Source organism: Python bivittatus, unplaced genomic scaffold, assembly GCF_059951505.1.
Source record: "Python bivittatus isolate LINGU-HERP-01145 unplaced genomic scaffold, Pbiv_v1 ctg000020_np1212, whole genome shotgun sequence".
In the NCBI taxonomy this organism is placed as follows: Eukaryota; Metazoa; Chordata; class Lepidosauria; order Squamata; family Pythonidae; genus Python; species Python bivittatus.
This window is the reverse complement of record NW_028277030.1, coordinates 48,063,708-48,087,915: the sequence shown is the minus strand read 5'-3', so window position 1 is coordinate 48,087,915 and position 24,208 is coordinate 48,063,708. Positions and strand designations below refer to the sequence as shown.

Here is a 24,208-nt window from a genome sequence, read left to right as displayed (position 1 = left end):
CGATAGTGTTTGTGGAGGTCAGTCTCTTATATTTTGAAACTGTCTTGAGCATCTGTAATATCTCAATGTGCTTCTTTTCTCCTCCCTTCCTCCCCACCCTCCTTCAAACATAGCAAAATATCTTGATGATTCATCAGAACTGATATTTGGCAGCTCAACATTTTAAATTATATGTTATGATACTTCTAAAAAATGTTACAAAAAGGGATAGAGTGATATTTATCATGTTTTCAATGGACATATATTGTGTATTACATCAAGGTGTTTTCAATACTGTTATACAACAATAACAATTGGGTAAATTTAAATCCGTGATCATTTTTCTATTTTTCTGTGCCACTTTAATCCCTGTTGACAAATATCTTCTGATTCTCTGATAACCAAATCCCACATCAGGTACAGAATGAAATATATATGGAGAAGGTTCATGCACCTAGTGTTTAAGATTACTGAACTCATGAATAAGCACAAACTAAACTACAGCTGTTATCATCTGCCTGGAAATGAAGATCATCAAGCCTACTTCCAGCTTATTTCTAAAAAAACTGCTCTGTTTTGCACCTGGCAATGTCAATTTCTATCCATGTGGTTTTCGTGGTAAAAATTCAGGAGTGGTTTACCATGCCTGCTTCCACACAATATTAATTGATGCCTTTGACATTGTCACTAAAGTGATCATCTGCCTCTGGCATCTTCCTGCATTGCTGCTGCCCAAGACAGGTGCCTGCTTGCTTTAGCTGGGCAGCTGGGATGACCTTGGGTGACCTTGTTGGGAATATATACTTTTGGCATGCACTCCCAACATTCTTCAATCATCTGTCCCAGGAACACCCATGCGGTATGATGAGACTGCACAGCACAATTTGGGTGTGTGTGTGTGTGTGTGTGAAATAAGATTCCATGGTTAGTACAATTTCCCAGGCTGGGGAAAGAAGCTGAGAGAGAATCAAGATAGATGACACATGCTGAGAGCTATTCTTAGTGAGTTTGCCTTAAGACCATCCATTTTGATGGCCATCATGACAGTCAGTTCCATAGTTAAATCTAGTGCAGTGTAAGGAACAACTTCTTTTTATTTGCTTTGAATCCTTCTCTTATGGAATATTTCTGTGTGTGCAGTGTGCGTCTCTCCACCTCGGGCTTCTTTTGTACAAGGACAAAAAGTCTGGGATTTATCTTACACAAGAGCTTTTTTTATGGCATTGCTTCTTGGATGCTCATGTGATCACAGAGGGTTTCTGTGAAATGCCTACTTCATCATGAAACTGTGGATAGTTTAAATGTAAAAAGAACAGTTGAAATCCTCTTAACCATCTTATACACCTAACAGAGTATTTGAATTTTCCCTGCCTCCAGCAGATTTTTAAACTTCTTGTAAAAAATATGAATACAAACAAATATACAAGTATGGATGGACAGGTATGCCTCTTTGCTTTGGAAAGTATTCACATTTTAAAGCATTTCTTCATTCTATTCTGTTTCCATAGCTGATTATAAATGCTTTCTTTTTACTGCACAGTAAAATTAAAATATAGACATTTATGCAATTCTTATCCTCTTTTTTTAACATGCAGTTCTTTGGGCATATTGTTTCTTGTTTTGATGATACATACTTTGGAATAATAGGCAATCACTCCTTAACTTTACTATAATTTACCTGGAAGCTCCATTTAACTAAACCAAAAATCAAAAACACTACTAGAGCTAATGGCTAAAAAGGCAATCTTTTAAATATCACTCAGTCCCTGGTATGCATAATAATCCTTAGGGGATAATAAAAAATGAGTACATAATGTCTTAGAGCAAGAATATCTTCTGCTACAGGTTTCTTCTGCTACAATTTCTGTCCCAAGTTATATTTAGAAAAGTTATCTGAATTGATTTTATGATGTGTGGATCCCTGCATATTTTTTTTTCCTGTTCAGTTTAGGAAATACCTAAGCAAGGTTTAGAGATGACTTATAATTCTGGATGCCATACCAACAAACTGACATTTTCATAGTGCTATAACTTCAGGAGTCAGCCTTATCTAACTTTTACCAGCAAGGAGTTGCAAAGGGATGGAAAAATTGCTGAAGTTATTTCTCCTCGGTATATACACCCCACCCTCCATATCTTTGCATTAAAAAGTCAGGTTAAAAAAATAAACATGAAATATAATCCTCAAAATTCCACAGAGAGGTCAAGAAATAGAAAATATTAAAACATGAAAACATTTCATATCCCCACTGAGGTCTACTTCAGACCTTACATTTTTTAATAGAAAACAGATATTATTACATTATTATTTATGGAACTTTTACTAGCCCTTTCTATTATAAGAAGGAATCATTAAGGAAATTTACTACAAGAATTGAGTAACAAAATCAAAATATAATAGCAGTATAAATAATTGAAAACATGACGGGGCACTCCTAAAATCTCATGGAAGGCAAGGTGAATTATGACATAAGATACAACAAGATAGTTCCTCGGTAAGACAAGTTCTTTCTTAAGTCTGAGTACAAAAAGCACTTATTGAATGAAGTACTAGTGAACAATTACACTTTAGGGATAGCCATTACTTAGTGGCAGATGATACTAATTACTCACATCTGCTTTGAAAGGGTTTGAATTCACTGCTTTTCAGTATGGGTCAGACTTTTCAATATTAGCAGTTTAAGGCTTTTAGGATTTGCTTTTTTTTTCTCACTAGGATCCTGAAATTGTCAACTGGATCCAAGTGCAAAACAGTGCAAATGGGGTAAGGGAGCAGACTCATAAAACAAGGATACATCTTACTTCATAAATATTTATCAGATCTGAACTCACAGTCTGGTCACCCAAAAATCAATTCTTGTTCTACTCACCACCTTCTTTTCATAGCAAATGTTTAAAAAGAAAAACCTGTTCGTTGCTTTAGTTGTGAAATAATTGGAAGACAGGTTCCTTTGAGAATCCTTTACAAATGTTTGAAAGACCTATCAGTAAATCCTGATCTACTTTTCTACCACTAGGAAATATGAAAATATGACATAATTTTCTCTATTCCTCTTTAAAAGCATGATTTCTCCTACCCTCATAATGTGTGCAGCTTAGCAGGATCTGACAATGCTTATGACTATACCTTATCTTGAGAACAGCATTAGGGCACTTCTGCCCGGTACTCTTAAGTGGTTCTGGTCCCATGCTGAGGCTGGCTGGTCTCTAAGACAGTTTAAGAAAAATTTGGCCAGATTGGGAGACCTCAGAACTTAATCCTGTTTACAAAGTTAAAGGATCAAAATGTGCATATATGCCAGCATCAAAGCAGCTTTAAAATTCCTTTCTTGCATTTCACCAGGTTTACTTCCCTAATCTCTACTGCAGCTATGTTACAATAGTCTCTCAGTACTGTAGGGGTTATAAAATGTATCTGGAGCTGCTGGGAATCTAAGTCATATGTTAGACTAGGAATTTGAAAAACATCATAGGCAAAAGCATTGGCAACGATATCCATAGTGCTACCAAGTAAATTATGTGAACATGTCCATAAAACCGCTAGGCACTGAGCATGACCTGAAGGAGACCAGCATTTTTTCATTACCCCTGAATTAAGGTTCTTCCCCAACAACACCCTTGACATTAATGTTACAAATCCAAGTTAAGCAAGAGGTGCTTAAGCTTTGTATGTGCAAATGCTTGTGGTAGCTATTCCCCTTATCATAAAGTAGAGAAAGCAGTATTTTTGGATTTTTTTAAAAATGAGAGAGAGCTATATCAATGTGTACTGTAAATCCTGCCACAGGAAAACCATTTTATATTCACATTTGCTGCCCTCGCTTTACTAAAAGCCTATCCTTTTGAAGATAGGATAAGAATATAATAATTATTTTAAAGAAAAGACCCAAGAATCATCAAATCAAACCTTCTTCAACCTAGTGTTTTTAGATGTATTGGGACTATATTACCCATAATTTAGAAACAGTACTCTCCAGGTAGTATGGACATTATAACTGGCCAACCTTACTTGGAAGTTAAGTAAGTTCAGGCTTGGTCAGTCCTTGGATAGGAGACTATTAAGAAATACCAAGGCTGTAGAGTGAAATAGGAAAAGTCATCCTGGAAGAAGGCAGTGATGAACCATCTCTGTTGCCAAGAAAACTGCATATTTGTAGTTATGGTTATGTAGCCATGTAGTCATCAGGATTGAACTCAGCTCAGGTACATCTTTACTTGCTAATCCAACAGGAGGATGCTAATATAGGGAAATCTGAACTAGACTATCAACTTGTTTCTATCAGTGGTCAACTAGAACATCTTAAAAGTTCACTTCCTGGAAATTCTCTCAGCAAAGACTTTCTCTGAAATACTCTCAACTGCAGCTGGAGCTTCTGTCTCCTTTCCACAGACTGCATCACTCTATTTCTTAGGGAAAAGAACTTTTGAGCCATATCCACCTCATAGATATTCTGGACAAGATTGTACATTAACCACATGCCTTGACCATGTATGTGTGTATATGTGAAGAAGCAAATCCCCATTCAGATACCACCTTAACAACAGATTGACCTGCTAGACTGATCCAGTTGGTTTAATCAGCTTTAGTTAGGTTACTTATTTCTTGTTACAATTACAGATTCTCCAGATGATCATCCACACTAGCCCTCAATTTCATAACAATGTAATTAATTATATAAATAATTAAACAGACTGCAGCCAAGATATAAGCAAAATGTGCTCCTTAATTCATTTAAAAATGCCATTAAGTCACGTCTTACCTTTTCTGTCTTGTGTGCCATCTGATACCTAATTAATTTCTTCAGCAATAAGTAATACGTAGCCATGATAGAAGATGGCTTGTTTTTAATCAAGACAGTCACAACATCTGAAAGGTTGAACTCCATTGTTTCTGTCATGTAACTCAAAACAACAGGATTCAATTCATTGGGGTGAAGCCTGAAAAGAAGATGCTAAGTGATAGGCAAAACTGTTTGGCACAGGTTGGAACAGAACTCAGTAAACTGAGCTATGTTCTTCTACACTGGAAAAGAGTGTGCTGTTTTGTAATTCCAATTCAAATTTCAGTCAGAGAATCTCCCCCATGTCCACCAAGTTTTCCAACCAGTCCCCCCCCCCACACATACAATTTGTCCTCCTAAATTTATCTGGTGTCCTGGGGCAACCGTGACAATGGTAACAGAGAAGACTCATCAAGGGTCTTGGGGTGAGATCTCCCTCAGTCACTGGAACCTAGAACATTTTGATGTGAGCTTGAGAATGCTTACAGTGGATGTCTAGCACCGTGGAAATCATGTGTTTCAGGACTCATTGTCATAACCCAGGCCGCTAAATGAGCTGTTACTGTCAGCCCCACTAGACAGACCAGGCCAGGAAATCAATTCCACATGAAGGCTAAAACTGCTTTTATTGAGACTGGCTAGAATAACAGAACCTTATGAATGTGATTGTGCCACCCCTTCCCTTCTTCTTATCGTTCAGTGAATTAGGGAGGCATCTGCCTGAGCTGCTCCCAAATGCTATCTCATTGTTTTGGACTTTAAAAATGTTTCAGCCCTTTTCACCATGCAACGATTCTTGCATATTTCTATCAAGGTCATCTTCATAACTCTCTAGTTACATTCCAGATGCCAAGGAACCATTTATTAAAGCACAGTTTCTATTTTTATTTCTAAGAAGGGGGTTTTATTGTATTTAGACTATATTTGGTATCAATACTATTAAAGCAGATCACTCCTGCCTTACTATGTGTCGTTCAAGCCCTCACATATCTCCCATATACAACGCCTCAGAACAATCAGGCAGGAGAGTTCATAAAGACTTCGAATGCAAGCACATCTATGGGGGAATGACTCACAGGTTCTTCCTTTGGGCTAAAGAGAACAAAAACATTGGCTTTTTAGAATCCTGGCCTCCAGATAGGAGGAATGAGAAGAGCTATACTGAGCAAAAACAGGAAGAAATTTCCCAGCCCCAGCTTACCTTTTGATTTGGTGAGAGAGAGATTCAGGGAGATGTGAGTGGAATCAGCTAAATGGATTGGTTCTTAGAGGAAGAGACAGCAGTCCCAGAAGGGGGCAGTTGGAACAGCACCCAGGGGCATTGGTAAGGGAAAGGTAGAATTCTAGAGGAGAGGCAGGAGGTCCATGTGGTCCTAGTCCATGGGGTGGGGAACCAAAGGTTTCCCAGTTGGTTTCTCTGGACAATGGGGATGAGAGGGAACTCAAATGGGGACTTGTCAGCCCAAGTGTGATCCAAGAGTGTGGCTGAATTGCTCCTAAGTCTCTAATAAACACCTGGAAATCTGAAAGAAACAGGGCTTGACCAAGTAAATGCTAAATCACAAAGTAACTGATCAGTAAGCTAGACCTCTTCATCAGGAGCTATGCTTTGTTTTCTGGGGGCTGTGTTTGCTTGATTCTGGCAATTGTCCCTAGTAATTTTTGTAACTTTGTCCAAATCCCATTCTTTAAAGTTTTGCACCCTCCTCAGTTTTTTGAGCCTCAGATCTCACCTATTTAGACCTGTGTCCCAGTCTCCATACAGCATTGTAGGGGAGAAAGATGGCTGAAGAACTATTTGTGATCTTATGAGTGCCAAATGTCTTAATCCATTCAGTTGTAATTATTCTGGAGAAGTTTCACTCTTCCTTAAATTGATTTTTTAAATCATAGACTGTATTTCTCTTTCACCTCCTCAGAAGGAGACAGAATTGCTGTTCTTTGGCTGTATACCCCAAAGCCACTAGGACCTGGGTAATGTTTATTTTATTTTATTTTTTTTATGGATGCTTATCATTTGCTTCTCTTTCATTGTTCTGGTTTTTATTATGTACAGTACTTAGAGTCATTTGGAGTTGGGTGTTTTTTTTTTCAATCTAAATAAATAAATACATACATAATAAAAAGCATGCTCAGGCTGCAAGAGGCTCATATCTTTCTCAAGCCAGTCTTAAAGGGGAGGAACCAGGGCAAGGCATCTCCTTCCTTTACAAAAGTGGATGGTGGCAACAGGAAGTACTTCACAGATCATAAACAGAATGCTTCAAGCATGGTGGGATGAGGGGACCTGAAGGGTATGGTCAGGAGGGTTAAAGCCACTCCCACCACTTGGCCATAGAGCCCTTTCAAACAAATTCATTACTGTTGAAAATGAAGAAATAAGGGATGATAAACTTGCCATGAAGTACCTATTTCTATACATGAACAGATTTGGTGGTTTGTTGATATTATTATCATTTAGCCATTTCTCTTTCATTGCCTCTTTAACAGTAGGTCGCTTCCCTGGATCAGGTTCAAGCAAAGAGTGCATGAAATGAACAGCTCCTGTGGAGGAATTAAAAAAAAAAACAGAGTTATAACAAATTATCTTGGTGGTGTCGGTATTTTGAAGCACCCTACAGAGTCCATAAACAACAGTGGGAAGGATTAAAGAAACTCTGCTTCTGACGACAACATCATCATGGAACAAAAAGTCACCCTAGTCCAAATTTCTGACATCAGAGAAGTAGGATCACTGTTCAGTTTAAGATTCTGAAGGAAAAGCTCTTCACTTCTGTGATATTCCTTTAATAGACCTATTCTTCTAATAGGCTTATGTACACATACAAAAAGGTACTTTCTTACTAATACCCAAATAAATGATCTTTTGTCTACTCATCCTTCCAGAAATCCCAGAGCCAATCTTCAACATTATCATGGAGAAATGATCCAGTTCAACTGCTGAGAAGTCATCACATTTTATTCTTCCCCTAAACTTAGGCAAGACGCAAACATTATAAAAAAGTTGATATTTTAGAAAAGAAAGGAAAAGAATGGACTCAATTCAAATCTATTTTCCTAGGCCTTAGGCCACTTCCACTAAAATATCTGATTATTTTGTTATTTATTGATTTGTGATTTATGCGATGAATCTCTACTAAACGTAGCTCTGCAGCTATGCTTTGCATGAAGAAGGCTCAAGAAAAAAAACCTGTAGAACTTTGCTGATCAGTGCAAAATAAAAGAAGTTTTCAATATTCAATGTTCTTACTATGGACACATGCTCTATTGGTGTTGGGTTTAACAAAGCAGATGCAGCCTGAATCCTTTTATTTTAATTTAAAATTGATGCTTTTTAAAAACAAATCATTTCAAATTCAACTGAGATAATCTTATGTGTTACAGTCCTTTTTTTTTTTTGGTGTCTTTGAATCAGGTTTTTGACTCCTGACAACTGCTTGGACAAGTCCATGCAATTTTCTTGGCATGATTTCAGAAGTAGTTTGCCCTTGCCTCATTCCTAGGGCTAAGAGAGAGTGACTGGCCCAAGGTCATCCAGCTGGCTTCATGCCTAAAGTGGGACTAGTCTCATAGTCTCCTGGTTTCTAGCCTGCTGCCTTAACCACTACACCAAACTGGCTGTCTTTTTGTAGCTATTTCTGAAAATTAAATATACAATTACTCAGGGCTAACAAAATACATTTGCCTTTACTAAGTGAACTTTAAATGGTTGCATAAAAGGAAGTGTAGCTTGTATTAAGCTGAGAATGAAGTTGTTGAATTTCCTCTGCATCTGGCAGGTACTGTAATCATGTCTTTCTGCTTTTACTAACATGTGGAATCCATCAGCCATTTCATATTTTTAGGAACCCGTCAATTAAAACAAGTTCATATTTCTATGTTTAGCTGTAAAGGTTGAATGAACTAATGTTTAAATCTGTGTTGAAATTGGTCTTCCACTTTTCAGTTTTGTTTGCCAGTGAGAACTTCTTTAGAAATTATTTTTGAGTTTGCTTTACTGGTGCCAGCGAGGTGATGGGTCTGCTAGTTCTTGTTCTCTGTTACCTATTTCTCCATCACTCTGCAATTTTCCTGCTCACACCCTGATATGAAAAGATCCCTTGTGGTAAGTTTTGCCCTGCTTTCCCTTGAACCCTTGAGGTTGAAGCCAGGGAGACCCAGAGACATATTGAATAATGAAATAATGGCTACCCCAGCCACTGCATAATTAAGGTGACCCAAGAACCCTGATTGTAAAAACAGACAGACAAACAAAACTGCTGGAGGACAGCACTCAATATTTCAACATTATTCTATTTGACCTGAGCTACATTAAAATATAATAGACAGAAGCAGATGCATAAAGGTGCCTGGCCATATAACGTCATTATTTTTAACTAGAAAAAGGTGACCTAACGACATGTTGGACTAGCCAGACTGAGAGATATTTAGGGTTGTTGTGAACATAAGCCAACCCAGAAGAGATTCACCAGCTATTTCCACTGAAGAAACTGGACCACCAGTGTCAACTAGTGCTTAAAATATTGTCCTTGCACTATGGAGGCCAGCAGGATGCATGTTTAAGTCCCCACTCAGTCACAGAATTCACTGATGACTTTGAATTCATCGCTCTGGGCTGTTGTTATGTGGGTAGAAAGGCCTCTGTGTAGGTTGTCCAGAGCTCTCAGAGAAAGGGCAGGATAGAAATTCAATCAGTCAGTCAGTCAGTCACTGTCCTGAAGGAAGACTGTGCCTAAATGGCTGCTCTTGTTATGTTACATAGAAATTGCAACAATATAAGCCTGTTTTAACTTGGTGTTCTCCAGAAGTACTTGGATTACAACTTCCAGAATTCCCAACCAGACTGGCCAATGGCCATGCTGGTTATAATCTAAAAAAAAAACAACAGATTTTACATTTGTCATATTTTATGTTAAATATAAAATAAGCCATTCCTTACCAGAGGAAATGTTGGAAGAGATGGGATTCATTTCTCCATTAACCATCTTGAGATGAAGTTGCTTGATGTTAAATGGCTCCACAGTGAAGGGCAGAGTGCCATTTAGCATGGCAAATGTGCTGATTCCTCTGTCCAGGAGGAAGACAACACAGAATGGCTATGAAGGTGACTTAATTCATTGCCCCCTCCCTTTGTGTATCAAACCTGCTCATCACGGGGGCTTCCCATACCAAGCAAAAATGGGTGAGTTATTTCCTACAACAAGCAATGTTGTATATTCCTGCTTTTAAATACTGTAACCATCTATTACACACATCAACAGAACATGAAAAGCAAAATGCAAACCTAGAAACAAATGTTATAAAAGACAGCTTCTGAAACGTTCAACCCTTTCTCTAAACATAGTATCTATATAGCACATACAATGCTTCAATAAGTCACTCAATATTAATATTTACAGGTCACTAATAAAATGTTAGTCAGACTCAGCCATCAGGAAAGCACCAGGCTGGGGAAGACTGGACTAATCCATAACCAAAACATGCCATAATCTTCATTACGCAAATAGCCATTCAGGCTTGACCTTATATGGAGAGACATGACAATGCTTCTTTCTTCTTTTGCAGAGCCACTAAAGTCACCAACCCAACATAGAACACAAATGACTGGAGCAGGAAGGAGACTGAGATAGACACACCAGCAGAAAATTTAAAGCCACTTTTTCCCTATGCAAGGTAGATATGAAACTTAGGACTGCATTGTAATAGAAGTAACTCACTGTATTGCAACTATGAGAAACAGAAGAAGAATCCTAGGTATGTTGAATAATGGATTCAATTAGATGTATGCCACTTTCCTACCTAACTGAACCCTGATATTAAATTAGCAGTGAAAAATATAACAATTTAAACATGTCACATAAATGACCAGAATAACAATGCCAGCAATCTTGTACATAATGGGCACAAAATCTCAGTATAATTAAGCAATCATATAAAACAATGGTACAAATAAACTCAATGCATTTCCCCTCCTATATATTTACATAGAAGTAAATCTTCCTGCATTCAGTACGGTAAAAATGGTACTCAGGAAAGCCATCTGAATGAGCAAATCCCCCAATGCAGAGATAAAGTCAGATTCTCATCTTATACAGTAGGCTGTTTGGAAAGAGGTAGTGGAGAGCAGCGTATCAATTCTTAGTTATTGGTGTGACAGTGAACAATAGATATATACATAATTGTGTTTGGTTTTGGAATGAACATTGCCAATGGAACATATTCCTCTGCAGCTCCACGTGTACTCCAACATTACTATGGATTGTTGAGGGTCCATCTGGAAATGATACAGGTGGATATCTGTAGGATCAGAAATCCCATTCCCTACTTAGGATTGGTTTGTATTTGTTAGCTCATATTTATACCTAATAAATGCATCCCTAAGGATCAGAAGAACCAAAAACATTCATTGTGAGGTGAAGTATGTGAGGTACTTTGTTATGTAAGTAGTAAATGCATTTCTCTGTTTTTAAAGAAGGGAAGGGAAGGGAAGGGAAGGGAAGGGAAGGGAAGGGAAGGGAAGGGAAGGAAAGGAAAGGAAAGGAAAGGAAAGGAAAGGAAAGGAAAGGAAAGGAAAGGAAAGGAAAGGAAAGGAAAGGAAAGGAAAGGAAAGGAAAGGAAAGGGCCTTTTCTCCCTCATAACTGTTAGTACTGTAGGTCCTAACAGTAGGTTCCTTCCCTTCCAAGATTTTCCAAAATTTTGTCTGTTCTCCATTCCTTCATGAAAAATAAAACTTTGGTATGGTGTTGGGTGTGATGGTATTGATCCTTCCAGGATATTCCACTTTTTTGATTCTGTGTCTACAGTGTAATCTTTGTAGAAGTTCTGGCTAAATTATACATTTTATCAACTTCAATATTCATTACAGTGCTGTATTACTTATTTCTACAATAGCTTGTTTGAGGTCTTTATACATTTTTTGAAATGACTTCATGATCTCTTTGTTGGCAAGGATTATCAAGAGTTCTTTGGATCCCCAAGGGAAAGACACTGACATCTTACTGATTTGCACTAACCTCTCTCATTAAATAGAAACAACGGGTAGGAAAGTTGTTTCTGTAGTCAGAGTTTGGCCTATTTTACAACAGCGTGTTGGAGTAGCATTTTTATTTCCTTTGTATTTTATGATCCTAGCTCATCATCTTGCTCTGGGTAAACCAGACTTTTAGGTGATATGACAGAGAGAAAACTGCTCCCAGTATGCATAGTCATCCCACTGGCATTGCCAGTCAGAAAGGTTTTTCAAAGGTTTGATCAGATATAATGGGTGTAAAAAGAAAAGAAAAATAACACCACGCCTGCTGACTACAGCAATGATGATTCTTATCATGGGTTCTTCAGTTCTCTGAAAGAACTTACCATGTGTTTCTAGACTGTTCCCTTGATTCTCTGGTTGGGGTGCTAGACTTGGGCCACAGAACAATTCCCCAAGAAGCACAGGAAGTCTTGCATTCGCAATTCCATCTGTACAGGATCTTCTACAAAACTGTATTTCTTTGCACCCATTCAAGGCCACTCTGAATGGTCTCAACAGCTTTAGATAATGTGCTACAATAAAAAGGGAGACTCAGAAGCTCTGATCTGTGCCCAGAAGCTTTCCATGCATTTCAATCTCTCATCAGCCACAGATTTTTAAAAATGCCTTTGGGCTCATCATGACTATATGTAGTAGCTGGATAGCATAGTGGTTAGAGCGCTGCCCTTTGATGCGGGAGACCAGGGTTCAAATCCCAGCTGGTACCTATCTTACCAGTAGGGTTCCTTGAGCAAAGACCCCCTAATGCTTCACCTGCCTACCTTGGATATGAGAGTGACACGAACTAAGAGAGTCATGTCAGCTTGGACATTGCCCAGATTAACAAGGTCTGCACCAGAAGCTGGGGAACCAGGACAATCTGATGATATGTGGGCTACTGGAACAAACCATACATAAATAAAACAAGAGAACCTGGAATTTATGGAATGCTACTACAACAGTAGACATAATGAGAGGGGATATATGAAATGTATGAGGGAACCATGGAGACCTACATCCACATTAACTGAGAAACAGCTAGTTACCCAATGCTTCAACATAGTAAAGAAGAAGCTGCTCTCACTGCTTGAGAAAGACCAACTACACATTACATTCTGGACTCAGGAAGACCTAGAAGAACAACTGGATGTGCAGCCAACACCTGAAGCTGGAATGTCACTGCCACCCTCTCTATTATAGGTCACAGCAGCTGATATGAGGCATAAGATCATGGATAAACTAGCTACAGTCAACCCTCAGAACCAATTATCAAGCCTCAGTGGAGAAGTACCATCAGATAGTATGCTTCAAGATGCTAATAGAGCCCTCACAACACCCTACTACCACCATAACTCAAACAAATGAACTGGTATACGCTACAACTGCTGTAATCCTGGAGATGCTTGGCTACATGATCAAGAAGAACAGCAGTATATACCCACCCCCTGGAAAATGAGGTTGGAGGCTAAGTTCAAGGCAACTTGGAGAGAAGTTAGTCAGCTGGTAGAACTACAGAAGGGTGTAGAGATTAAGGGTAAGATTCAGCTACTGAAAAAAATGCAAGGACCTGACTCCATCTGAAGCTCTAGAGACTGCTAAATAAAGGATCACAGCACTGGCTAACCAGGCTAAGGATATACAATGGAGAAGCAGAGACCAAGAAGATAAATGCCCTGTTCTTCAAAGAACCATCCAAGGTGTACTCCCAGCTGGAGTGCAACAACACAGTAACAGCAGAGCCACCAATAGCAAAAACTGAACAGTACTGGAAGAACATATGGGAGAAAGAAAAGACACATAACACCAATGCTGTGGCAGGCTGTAAGATGCAGGCAGGAACAGCATACACTGAACAGCACAACTAAGTGAATGAGACATCGACTTGCTGATCCACCTGACACAGATCTACAGTGAGGACATTGGGATGTCATTTGGACCAGAGAAGTGTGGCTGGATGGTAGTGTATGATGTACAGTGATAGTGTACAGTGTATGGGCTAGACCCTCCCAAGTCCAGATGGGAGATTCCACAGAAGGTCGTGGAGAATAACAGGGCTAAGATCCTGTGGGACTTCCAGATCCAGACGGACAGGCAGGTACTGGCCAATCAACCAGACATCGTGGTAGTAGACAAGGACCAGAAGACAGTGGTGGTGATAGATGTAGCAATGCCGAGTGACAGCAACATCAGGAAGAAGGAGTATGAGGAGCTGGAGCAGTACCAGGGCCTGAAGGAGGAACTAGAGAGGATGTGGAAAGTCAAGGCCAAAGTGGTCCCAGTGGTGGTAGGAGCACTCGGGGCTGTGACTCCTAAGCTGGGATCCCAGGAACAACATCAGAGCTCTCTGTCCAGAAAAGTGCAGTGCTGGGAACAGCTAAGATACCCCTCAAAGGCTTCTGGTAGAGGACCCTAGACTGAGGAAGATATCTACCATCCATAGGGGTGAAAGAGGATTTTTATATAAAATACAAATGAAAATTATTTTACAGAATTATGATGAGGGATAAAATGGATATTACAGAGCAATTTGTCTCTTGTAAAAGTACTGTAGGAGAGGTAAAAATATTCATAATCTACTTACATGGACCAGACATCCACTTTTGGCCCATAGTGCTTATGAGCTAAGAGTTCTGGGGCTGCATAAGCTGGGCTCCCACACTGGGTGTTTAACAGTTCTTGGGAAAGGCCCTGAAACTTTATGACATTGCTCAGTCCAAAATCTGAAGAAACAAATAGGCAAAAAATCATTTCATTTTTAACAGTCTGTATGAAAAATATCTAGAAGCTTTTTTATATATATAAATTTTATTAAATTTTCCAAAAAGTTAAAATACAAGTAAATCAAAAAAAGAAAGAAAAGAAAGAAAGAAAAGAAAAAGCAATAAAGAAAAGGCATAGAAAAGAAAGAGTAGCTTCTGATTTTCCTTGGTACAGGTATAAATGTAAAATATATTTGCCTCTTACTCTAGTATCAAAAATATCTAGAAGCTTTAATCATACAGAAAATTGATATAAACAATGTTCTAAACAGAGTTTCCCAAACTGTGAGGTAAACCTCCCTTTGGGAGGTGCAGACAGGGTCCAGGGGAGGTGTGAAGGACCTTTTAGTTACATTATTGCAATAAATCCACCTTTCCCAAAATTTTGTTGTATTGTTTTCATTGTTCATTTGTGTTCACTTTGGTGTTTGGATTTTTAGGGGAGGTATGTACAGTGGTACCTCGGGTTACAAACTTAATCCGTTCCGTGACTCTGGTTGCAACTCGAATTGGTCACAACCTGAGGCAAATTTTCCCATAAGGTTCAATGTAAATACGGTTAATCCATTCTGCCCTCCAAATTTGGTCGCACCCCGAGGCAAATTTCCCCATAAAGTTCAATGTAAATACGGTTAATCCGCCATCCGAATTTGGTCGCAACCCGAGGCAAATTTCCCCCATAAGGTTCAATGTAAATACGGTTAATCCGTTCTGAAACATATGCATTTTATTTTTAAACCACAAAAACATGAAAAAAAGTACCGTACAGCACAGTATGAAGAGGGAGAATGGGGTGGGGAGGCAGTTATTGTTTGGAGGGAGAGTCCCCCTTCAAAAGGACATCGGGGAGATCTCCTTCAGGGGTTTCCTCTCTTCTTTGCCTCTTAGCTGCAGGCTCAGTTCTGGGGAAAAACCTGTCTAAAGTCAGTTGTTTTTTCCTGCGCTGCATAACCCTCTGGAAATGAGAGAACACGTTATCGTTCATCATCATTATTCTTGCCAAGCCTGCTCTGCATTTTCTTTGGAGCCATGCTGACAAGCACACCAAAAACCTTCCAAAACACCACAAAACACACCACAAGCCTCACCGAACGTCTCCTTCCTACCACGATCTTGCCCACAGGAAGCCGCGACTGCGTGGCAGCAGGGAAAATGGCCACGGATCCGGTTCGTAACCCGAGGCAGAGTTAGCAAACCGAGGTAAATTTTTGCGGCCGGAGCTGGTCGTAACCCGAAAAATCCGTTAACAGAGGCGTTTGTAACCCGAGGTACCACTGTATATTAAGATTACACTAAAAGGAGGTGTGATGGCAAAAAGTTCAGGAACCCCTGTTCTAAAAGGATCTGCTACATTAATGTATAAGCAAACCCTAAGGCCTGGTCCGTCTATGCCTGTACATCGCTTAAATTCTTATCATGTCAACAATTCATACTTTAGCCCAGTTCACATACTTGTTTTATTTAATGTCTGTTCCGGTGGTGGAAAGCAAGAGGACACCCCCTACCAAACTCATAGTAAAGGATTTAAATGAAGGGTTCACACAGACAGATCTGGATCACTGAATTGTGCATTCACAATTCATAACAGTACACTCCTTTGGTTTTTTTTAAGTAGGGCAGAATTGAATAATTTAGAAGCAGCCATTGGGGTGGTGTTTGTTTCTTCCTAAGGATAACGTCAAACTGGAGAATTACCTGAGCCAATTCATTATGACTGGCACCTAATTTTAAGAGGAGGTTAATAGAGCATCACAACCAAAATGCATTCCAGTTGATGTTATGAATGGTGAATACTGAATGTTGGAGTCAAATTATTCTGTTGTGAGATGTCACATTATACTACATAAGTTACTATGCTACATTTCCCTACCACTGTTCTTCCATTAAGATCTAGGCATCGTAAGTCCTTTATCCTTCTCAGTGTTAACTGGCTGGCTGGGGAATTCTGGAAATTGAAGTCCACTCATCTTAAAGTGGCCACGTTTGGACAACACTGGCCTATCTAAACGTTCAGGTGAAGAACAATGGCCCACGGCACCAAACATCATCGGTGTGAGCTTTCTCAGATCGTGCTGGTGATGACACTTTAAGAGGAAACTTATGTCAGCATTTCACCATTCAAAACACATGCAAAAGTGAGGGAAAGTACTGTGATATAAAAGTAGTAAGCTTTTTTCTTCCTAAAAAAAAGTGTGGCATGAGAAGAGAAAAATGCAAAGAATAAGAATAAGCAGCATGGCCCTTAAGTGCTTTCATATTTCCAGCAAGTCTAACATTTTGCAAAAGAAGTCTTAGCACAGCACATAGAGAGTTTCTGCAGATGTCGTTCATCTTAAAAAATATTGTTGTTTAGTCGTTAAGTCATGTCCAACTCTTCGTGACCCCATGAACCATATTGCACCAGGCCTTCCTGTCCTTCACTGCCTCCCTGAGTTTGCTCAGTTTCATGCTCATTGCTTCAGTGATGCTATCTAACCATCTCATCCTCTGCCGTCCTCTTCTCCTTTTGCCTTCAATCTTTCCCAGCATCAGGGTCTTCTCCAAAGAGATCTCTCTTCGCATTAGGTGACCAAAGTATCTGAGCTTGAGCTTCATTATCGATCCTTCCAATGAGCAATCAGGGTTGATTTCCTTTAAGATTGACTGGTTTGACCTCCTAGCAGTCCAGGGGACTCTCAAGAGTCTTCTCCAGCACCACAGTTCAAAGGCATCAATTCTTCGGCGCTCAGCCTTTTTTATGGTCCAGCTCTCACAGCCATACATTACTACTGGAAAAACCATAGCTTTGACTATGCGGATCTTTGTCGGCAAGGTGACGTCTCTGCTTTTTAATATGCTATCTAGGTTTGCCATAGCTTTCCTCCCAAGGAGCAAGCGTCTTTTAATTTCATGGCTGCAGTCTCCGCCTGCGGTGATCTTGGAGCCCAAATAAATGAAGTCTGTTACTGCTTCCATTTCTACCCCTTCTATTTGCCAGGAATTGATGGGTCCAGATGCCATGATCTTAGTTTTTTTAATGTTGAGTTTCAAGCCAGCTTTCGCACTCTCCTCTTTCACCCTCATCAAGAGGCTCTTTAGTTCTTCTTCACTTTCTGCCATTAGGGTGGTATCGTCCGCATATCTGAGGTTGTTGATGATTCTCCCTGCAATCTTAATTCCGGCTTGTGATTCTTCCAGCCTGGCATTTCTCATGATGTACTCTGCATATAGGTTAAATAAGCAGGGTGACAGTATACAGCCTTGTCGTACACCTTTCCCTATTTTGAACCAATCGGTTGTTCCATGATCGGTTCTAACTGTTGCTTCTTGGCCCACATACAGATTTCTCAGGAGACAGGTAAGGTGGTCTGGTACCCCCATCTCTTTAAGAACTTCCCACAGTTTGTTGTGATCCACACAATCAAAGGCTTTTGCATAGTCAATGAAACAGAAGTAGATATTTTTCTGGAACTCTCGTGCTTTCTCCATGATCCAGCGAATGTTGGCGATTTGATCTCTAGTTCCTCTGCCTCTTCGAAACCCAGCTTGTACATCCGGTAGTTCTCGGTTCATGTATTGCTGAAGCCTAGCTTGTAGGATTTTGAGCATAACCTTGCTAGCATGTGAAATGAGTGCAATTGTGCGATAGTTTGAGCATTCTTTGGCATTGCCCTTCTTTGGAATTGGAACATAAACTGACCTTTTCCAATCCCGTGGCCACTGTTGCGTTTTCCAAACTTGCTGGCATATTGAGTGCAGCACTTTAACACCATCATCTTTTAGTATTTTAAATAACTCAGCTGGAATACTGTCATCTCCACTAGCTTTGTTGTTAGCAATGCTTCCTAAGGCCCACTTGACTTCACTCTCTAGGATGTCTGGCTCAAGGTCAGTGATCACACCAGCGTGGACATCAGGGACATTAAGATCTTTCTTGTATAGTTCTTCTGTGTATTCTTGCCACCTCTTCTTAATCTCTTCTGCTTCTGTTAGGTCCCTGCCTTTTTTGTCCTTTATCATCCCCATCTTTGTACTAAACGTTCCTTTCATATCTCCAATTTTCTTGAAGAGATCTCTAGTCTTCCCCATTCTATTGTTTTCCTCGATTTCTTTGCATTGTTCATTTAAGAAGGCCTTCTTATCTCTCCTTGCTATTCTCTGGAAATCTGCATTCAGTTGCTTATATCTTTCCCTTTCACCCTTGCTTTTCGCATTCCTTCTTTCCGCAGCTATTTGTAAAGCCTCATCAGACAGCCATTTTGCTTTCTTGCATTTCTTTTTCTTTGGGATGGTTTTAGTTGCTGCCTCCTGTACAATGTTACGGACCTCCGTCCATAGTTCTTCAGGCACTCTGTCTACCAAATCTAATCCTCTAAATCTATTCATCACCTTCACTGTGTACTCACAAGGAATATGATCTAAGTCATACCTGAGTGGTCTAGTGCTTTTCCCTACATTCTTCAATTTAAGCCTAAATTTTGCAGTAAGAAGCTCATGATCTGAGCCACAGTCAGCTCCTGGTCTTGTTTTTGCTGTCTGTATAGAGCTTCTCCATCTTTGGCTGCAAAGTATATAATCAATCTGGTTTCGGTATTGACCATCTGGTGATGTCCATGTGTAGAGTCATCTCTTGTGTTGTTGGAAAAGAGTGTTTGCTATGACTAGCTTGTTCTCTTGACAGAACTCTATTAGCCTTTGCCCTGCTTCATTTTGTACTCCAAGGCCAAACTTGCCTGTTATTCCGATTACTCCTTGACTTCCTACTTTAGCATTCCAATCCCCTATGATGAAAAGGACATCTTTTTTTGGTGCTAGTTCTAGAAGGTGTTGTAGGTCTTCATAGAAGCGGTCAACTTCAGCTTCTTCAGCATCAGTGGTTGGGGCATAGGCTTGGATGACTGTGATATTGAATGGTTTGCCTTGGATACGCACTGAGATCATTCTGTCGTTTTTGAGGTTGTACCCCATTACTGCCTTTCCCACTCTCTTATTCACTATGAGTGCAACTCCATTTCTTCTAAGAGTTTCTTGCCCACAGTAGTAGATATAATGGTCACCCGAATTAAATTCACCCATTCCCGTCCATTTCAGTTCGCTGATTCCCAAGATGTCGATGTTCAATCTTGTCATCTCATGTTTGACCACATCCAGCTTGCCTTGGTTCATAGATCTTACATTCCAGGTACCTATACAATATTGTCCTTTACAGCATCGGACCTTCTTTTCGCTTCCAGATACATCCACAGCTGAACGTCCTTTCGGCTTTGGCCCAGCCGCTTCACTCTTTCTGGAGCTACTTGGAATTGCCCTCCGCTCTTCCCCAGTAGCATATTGGACACCTTCCGACCTGAGGGGCTCATCTTCCAGCATCATATCTTTTAGCCTTTTAAGATTGTCCATGGGGTTTTCTTGGCAAGGATACTGGAGTGGGTTGCCATTTCCTTCTCCAGTGGACCACATTTTGTCAGAACTCTCTGTCATGACCTGTCCGTCTTGGGTGGCCCTGCACGGTATAGCTCATGGCTTCACTGAGTTACGCAAGCCCCTTCGCCACGACAAGGCAGTGATCCATGAAGGGGTTAAAAAATATATTTCCTTGAATTGCAGCCTAGACTCTTCAATTCATATGAACAGGCACCTGTGGCAGATCCTCTCTAGTATCCAAGGAGTTGTGTGCATAGTAATAAAGAGGTAGGAAGGACTCAAGCAATGGTGGGGAGGCCATGGTGGGATCTTCACTTGCAACCGTGGCGTGCAGTGGTGCATCAACTCGCACTAAGGCCTGATCAAAACCCAGTCAGGAGTCCACAAAACTTTCCTGCTGCCCCAATTAACTGAAGACATAAATCCATACATTATAAAGGACATACTATTGCAAAATGTCCAACAAGAGCTGCATATTTACCTACCAACAATTTTGATGCTATTGTTTTCATCCAGAAGAAAATTTTCTATCTTCAGATCTCTAAAGAAGGCAAAAGGGAAAATAAATGCACTGTCTTGAAATGTAAGATTTTGCACTGCAAATCTCAATAACTGAGGTTTTTCACAGTATGCCTGCTTAATGGTATTAGTAGGAATGTAGTTGATGGGTTGTTAGAGATTTATTGAATCACACACACCACACACACATCACACACATGGCCTTTATATCTGCCTGACTTCTGGAAGCAAAAGGCAGCACATATCATAGTCTCTCCTCATTTTATCTCACAACAGCAACCAGGAGACATGTTAGGCTAAAAAAAAATAACAAATGGCCCAAAATCTCCCAGTAAACTCTATGGTTAAAGTGAGAACTTGAATCTGGTGTTAGACAAGGATCTTGGAGACTCAATCTATTGTACTTCTCTCTCTCTCTCTCTCTCTCTCTCTCTCACACACACACACACACACACACACACACACAATTATTTCAGTTTCCCCCTCAGTGCTAAACAATATTTTGGCCAAAATTTCTGCCTCAAAGTTTGTATAATATTCATTGTTCTTTATAGTATTTCTAATATACCCAAATTTAATAGTACAAATACACACATACACACACACACACGCACACACACACACACATATTCTTTCTGGTAGTCTTACTGATTGCATGCAACTTTTCCTAAGACAGTGTGACAATGTGCATGTTTTCCTGCAATGTACATGTGTCTTTTAAATGTATTTTGTTAAATTTACAAACAATTTTGCAAAAAGTTCAGAAAAAGTGTAGCTCTTGGAATATGTATAGGTATTATACTACTGTATAATGAAACTCCTAAGGATTTAGGAGGTATAAATTCTGTAATAAAATTATTACATAAAATATTACATAAAATGTAAAAATTGGGTGGAGTGAATTTCCTGTTCAATTCCGTACGTAGGAAAATAGCAGATTTATACAAGGAGAATTTAGGCAAGGACAATAAAAGGATTTTTTTCTCTCTCTCACCTAATATCTTCTCCAATAATAGTAAATGGTTCAGGTTTAAGACCAAATGAGTGGGACATTTTATACTTATATAATGAAGCATGGGAGATATTAGAAAGTCCATATGTTCTTGAAAAATTCAAAAATCCATAATCCATAGCTGGATGATTTTTTTTTTATTATAGCCAAGAAAAATAACTCAGAAAGGTTTACACGTTATTGAGTTTTCCAGACTGTTTCACCAGGAAAAACATTAAAATTATGCTGCTGCTTCTGTATCATTATTTATTATGATTTTTTACTATTGTAATCTCACAAGGGTTTAGACTAAAAACATTAAACAAAATTAAAAAATAAGAATTGAAAGTGAAATTAAGCTGTCAACAGTTAAAACCTGCTGTTGTTGCTTTTACATATCTTTAAGCTTCTTCACCCTTCTGTGATTTTTTTTATGTCTTTTAATCAGCTATCACTCTGCTATTTTCTTTGGAAATTTTCTCTTTACATTTTATAATGTAAGTGGCCTGTGCAAACTAATTACTTTTTCTCCTCCTCTTCCAACCCCCCTACTTTTTTTTCTCAACAGCTTCTTCAACATTCATGTTTCCTGGGAACTCATAAGCTTTTTTAACAGGCTGGTTTGGGGACTTTTTAAAATTAATTTTTAAAAATGTTTAAAATACCCCTTTAATGAGCAAATATATACTATTCTGTTTAGCTATTCTCCCAAATAAGTAAGAATTTCCATTTTATTTTGGGACAGTCCCAATTCATCTCCTATATGATACATACTTCCTACTAGAGGAATTAAAATAAACATCCTCACTTTCTCTTCTACTCTTTCACGTTTCTGTCACAACCTATAGCCACCAAGAAACAAACTCAGAATATGAGGTTGCACCCAGCACTTATGACTTTATTTTTTCACTGTATTTTATGTCAGAGAATAATGGCTAATCAGCTTTGAAGCAGAGAAAAATGACCACATTTGGATTGCTCATTACAATTTTCAGTGAGACAGGTGGTGACAAATTTGATATATAAATAAATAAATACAATTTTTTTCATCCACCCCCAGTCAGGAGGTAGACTTGATATCTGCTAAGGAGAATCGCAGGGAACTCAGTGACGGAGTTCACCAGATACTGAGCGCTCAGCTTTCTTAGATGAAGGTGAGCATCTTTCATTAAAATCCAACACACAATCTGACAACATCAGTTTATGAAATATGTTATCATGCCCCCTCCCATTTTAAAAGGAAAAAGTATTGTCTACCTGTGGACAATGCCATGATGATGCAGATGCTCTACGGCAGCCATGATGTGCCTAATATATTCCTTTACTTCTTCCTCATCCAGCCTCTTTTTCTCACATATTCTCTCCATGAGATCACCCCCAAGGCACAGCTCCATCACCATGTAATAGGAGTTCTCTGTCTCCAAAGTTTCATACAGTTGAACTATGTTAGGATGCATAATCATCTGGTGTATCCGAGACTCCCGCTTCATATTTTTTAAAACATATGAGTCTTGCTTAGCCTTTTTCTTGTCAATAACTTTTATGGCTACCTAAATCACAGAAAGGTCAGGAATGAATCTTCCGTGATCTAGGCAATCCCCACTGTAATGCAGCAAGAACCGCCCCATTTTGCAAATAAAAATAAACAAGTTCACCAAGAGCTGATTATTGCTGTGGATGGCCTTGAGATACTAAATTCAGCCTACTAAAAGAAAAATGCATAATTCTTAAGACTAGTAATGTCTTATTTTCATTATAATGAAAACATTACTTTCATTAATATGTAGTTCTATGTTAAAGATTGATTAACACGTAGCTGCTTTAGCAAACATCTTTCTAGGTACATGTTCAGATATCACTTTAAAACCACATTTCTCAAATTGTACTTTTCTGATAGATAACTTGAGTGCAGACTTTCCCATGGGGGATTGAACAAGTCTGCTGATAATGCACTCACAGATTACCTAAAGTCACTTGAAATGCTCTAAGAACACTCAAACAAGTATCAGCAGAATCACCAATAGGGTGGGGGGAACTCACGGTGGAGAAAAACCTATGGAGCTTACATATATTGTATGATATATGTCCTTATTTTCCAAAGCTACTTAGGAACATTTTAGCATTGTTTAGCAAGTGCATTGCTTTTATACTTTTCACTTGAGCATTGCTACTGTAATTAAATAAAGCTATGAATGAACAAGAAAAGAGAATTAATGAATGATCATATGCTATTGTGAGATGAATGCAGTTGCCATCATACTCATGTAACCATGCTCCAATTACCTTCTCTCCAGTGGGGATGTGCAGTCCCTCCATCACTTTGGCAAAAGAACCCTTGTTGATCACTTTGCCCACTAGGTAATTTCCAACTTGTTTAGTATGCGGAAAACTCCTCCTAGGCTCTTCTTGAGAAATCTTTCTGAAGCAAGCAGGTATCTGTAGATGTTTATGGTTTTTCTCCAAGCCTGCTGGTACCTTTTTCTTACTTGCAGGATTGATGACGCTGTCATCTGGAGTCCCTTTGATTGCTGCAGGCATCTTCGAGAGGTTGGATGGGCGTCCAGCCCTGCCTCCCAGAGACACAACTTGCCAAAGACTATTCAGTCGGAATGCACAAGAGCTTCTAGTTCTGCTTATGGTGAGACAACCCTACAAAGCTATTGGTCCTGCAGAATTTAATCACGGTCCCCTGGAGGCTACGCTTTCATTCTCTACCTGCAGGCATGGAGGTCTGCTCAAGCAGAACCAAGCTGGAGATTATTA

At 39.3% G+C, this 24,208-nt stretch overlaps 1 protein-coding gene across 1 annotated transcript in view; it reads right to left on the bottom strand.

Moving 5' to 3' along the window:
- Positions 1-23,983, bottom strand: part of LOC112542719 (hormonally up-regulated neu tumor-associated kinase homolog A-like) — a 33,500-nt gene extending 9,517 nt beyond the window's left edge. The window contains exons 1-7 of the mRNA XM_088150780.1: positions 23,729-23,983; positions 22,703-22,995; positions 20,421-20,476; positions 14,355-14,493; positions 9,700-9,827; positions 7,169-7,304; positions 4,740-4,917 (exon numbers count right to left, since the gene is read on the bottom strand). Coding sequence (XP_088006906.1) covers positions 4,740-4,917; positions 7,169-7,304; positions 9,700-9,827; positions 14,355-14,493; positions 20,421-20,476; positions 22,703-22,995; positions 23,729-23,983 — 1,185 coding nt within the window. The remainder of the gene's footprint in view (positions 1-4,739; positions 4,918-7,168; positions 7,305-9,699; positions 9,828-14,354; positions 14,494-20,420; positions 20,477-22,702; positions 22,996-23,728) is intronic.
- Between the last annotated feature and the right edge of the window lie 225 nt (positions 23,984-24,208).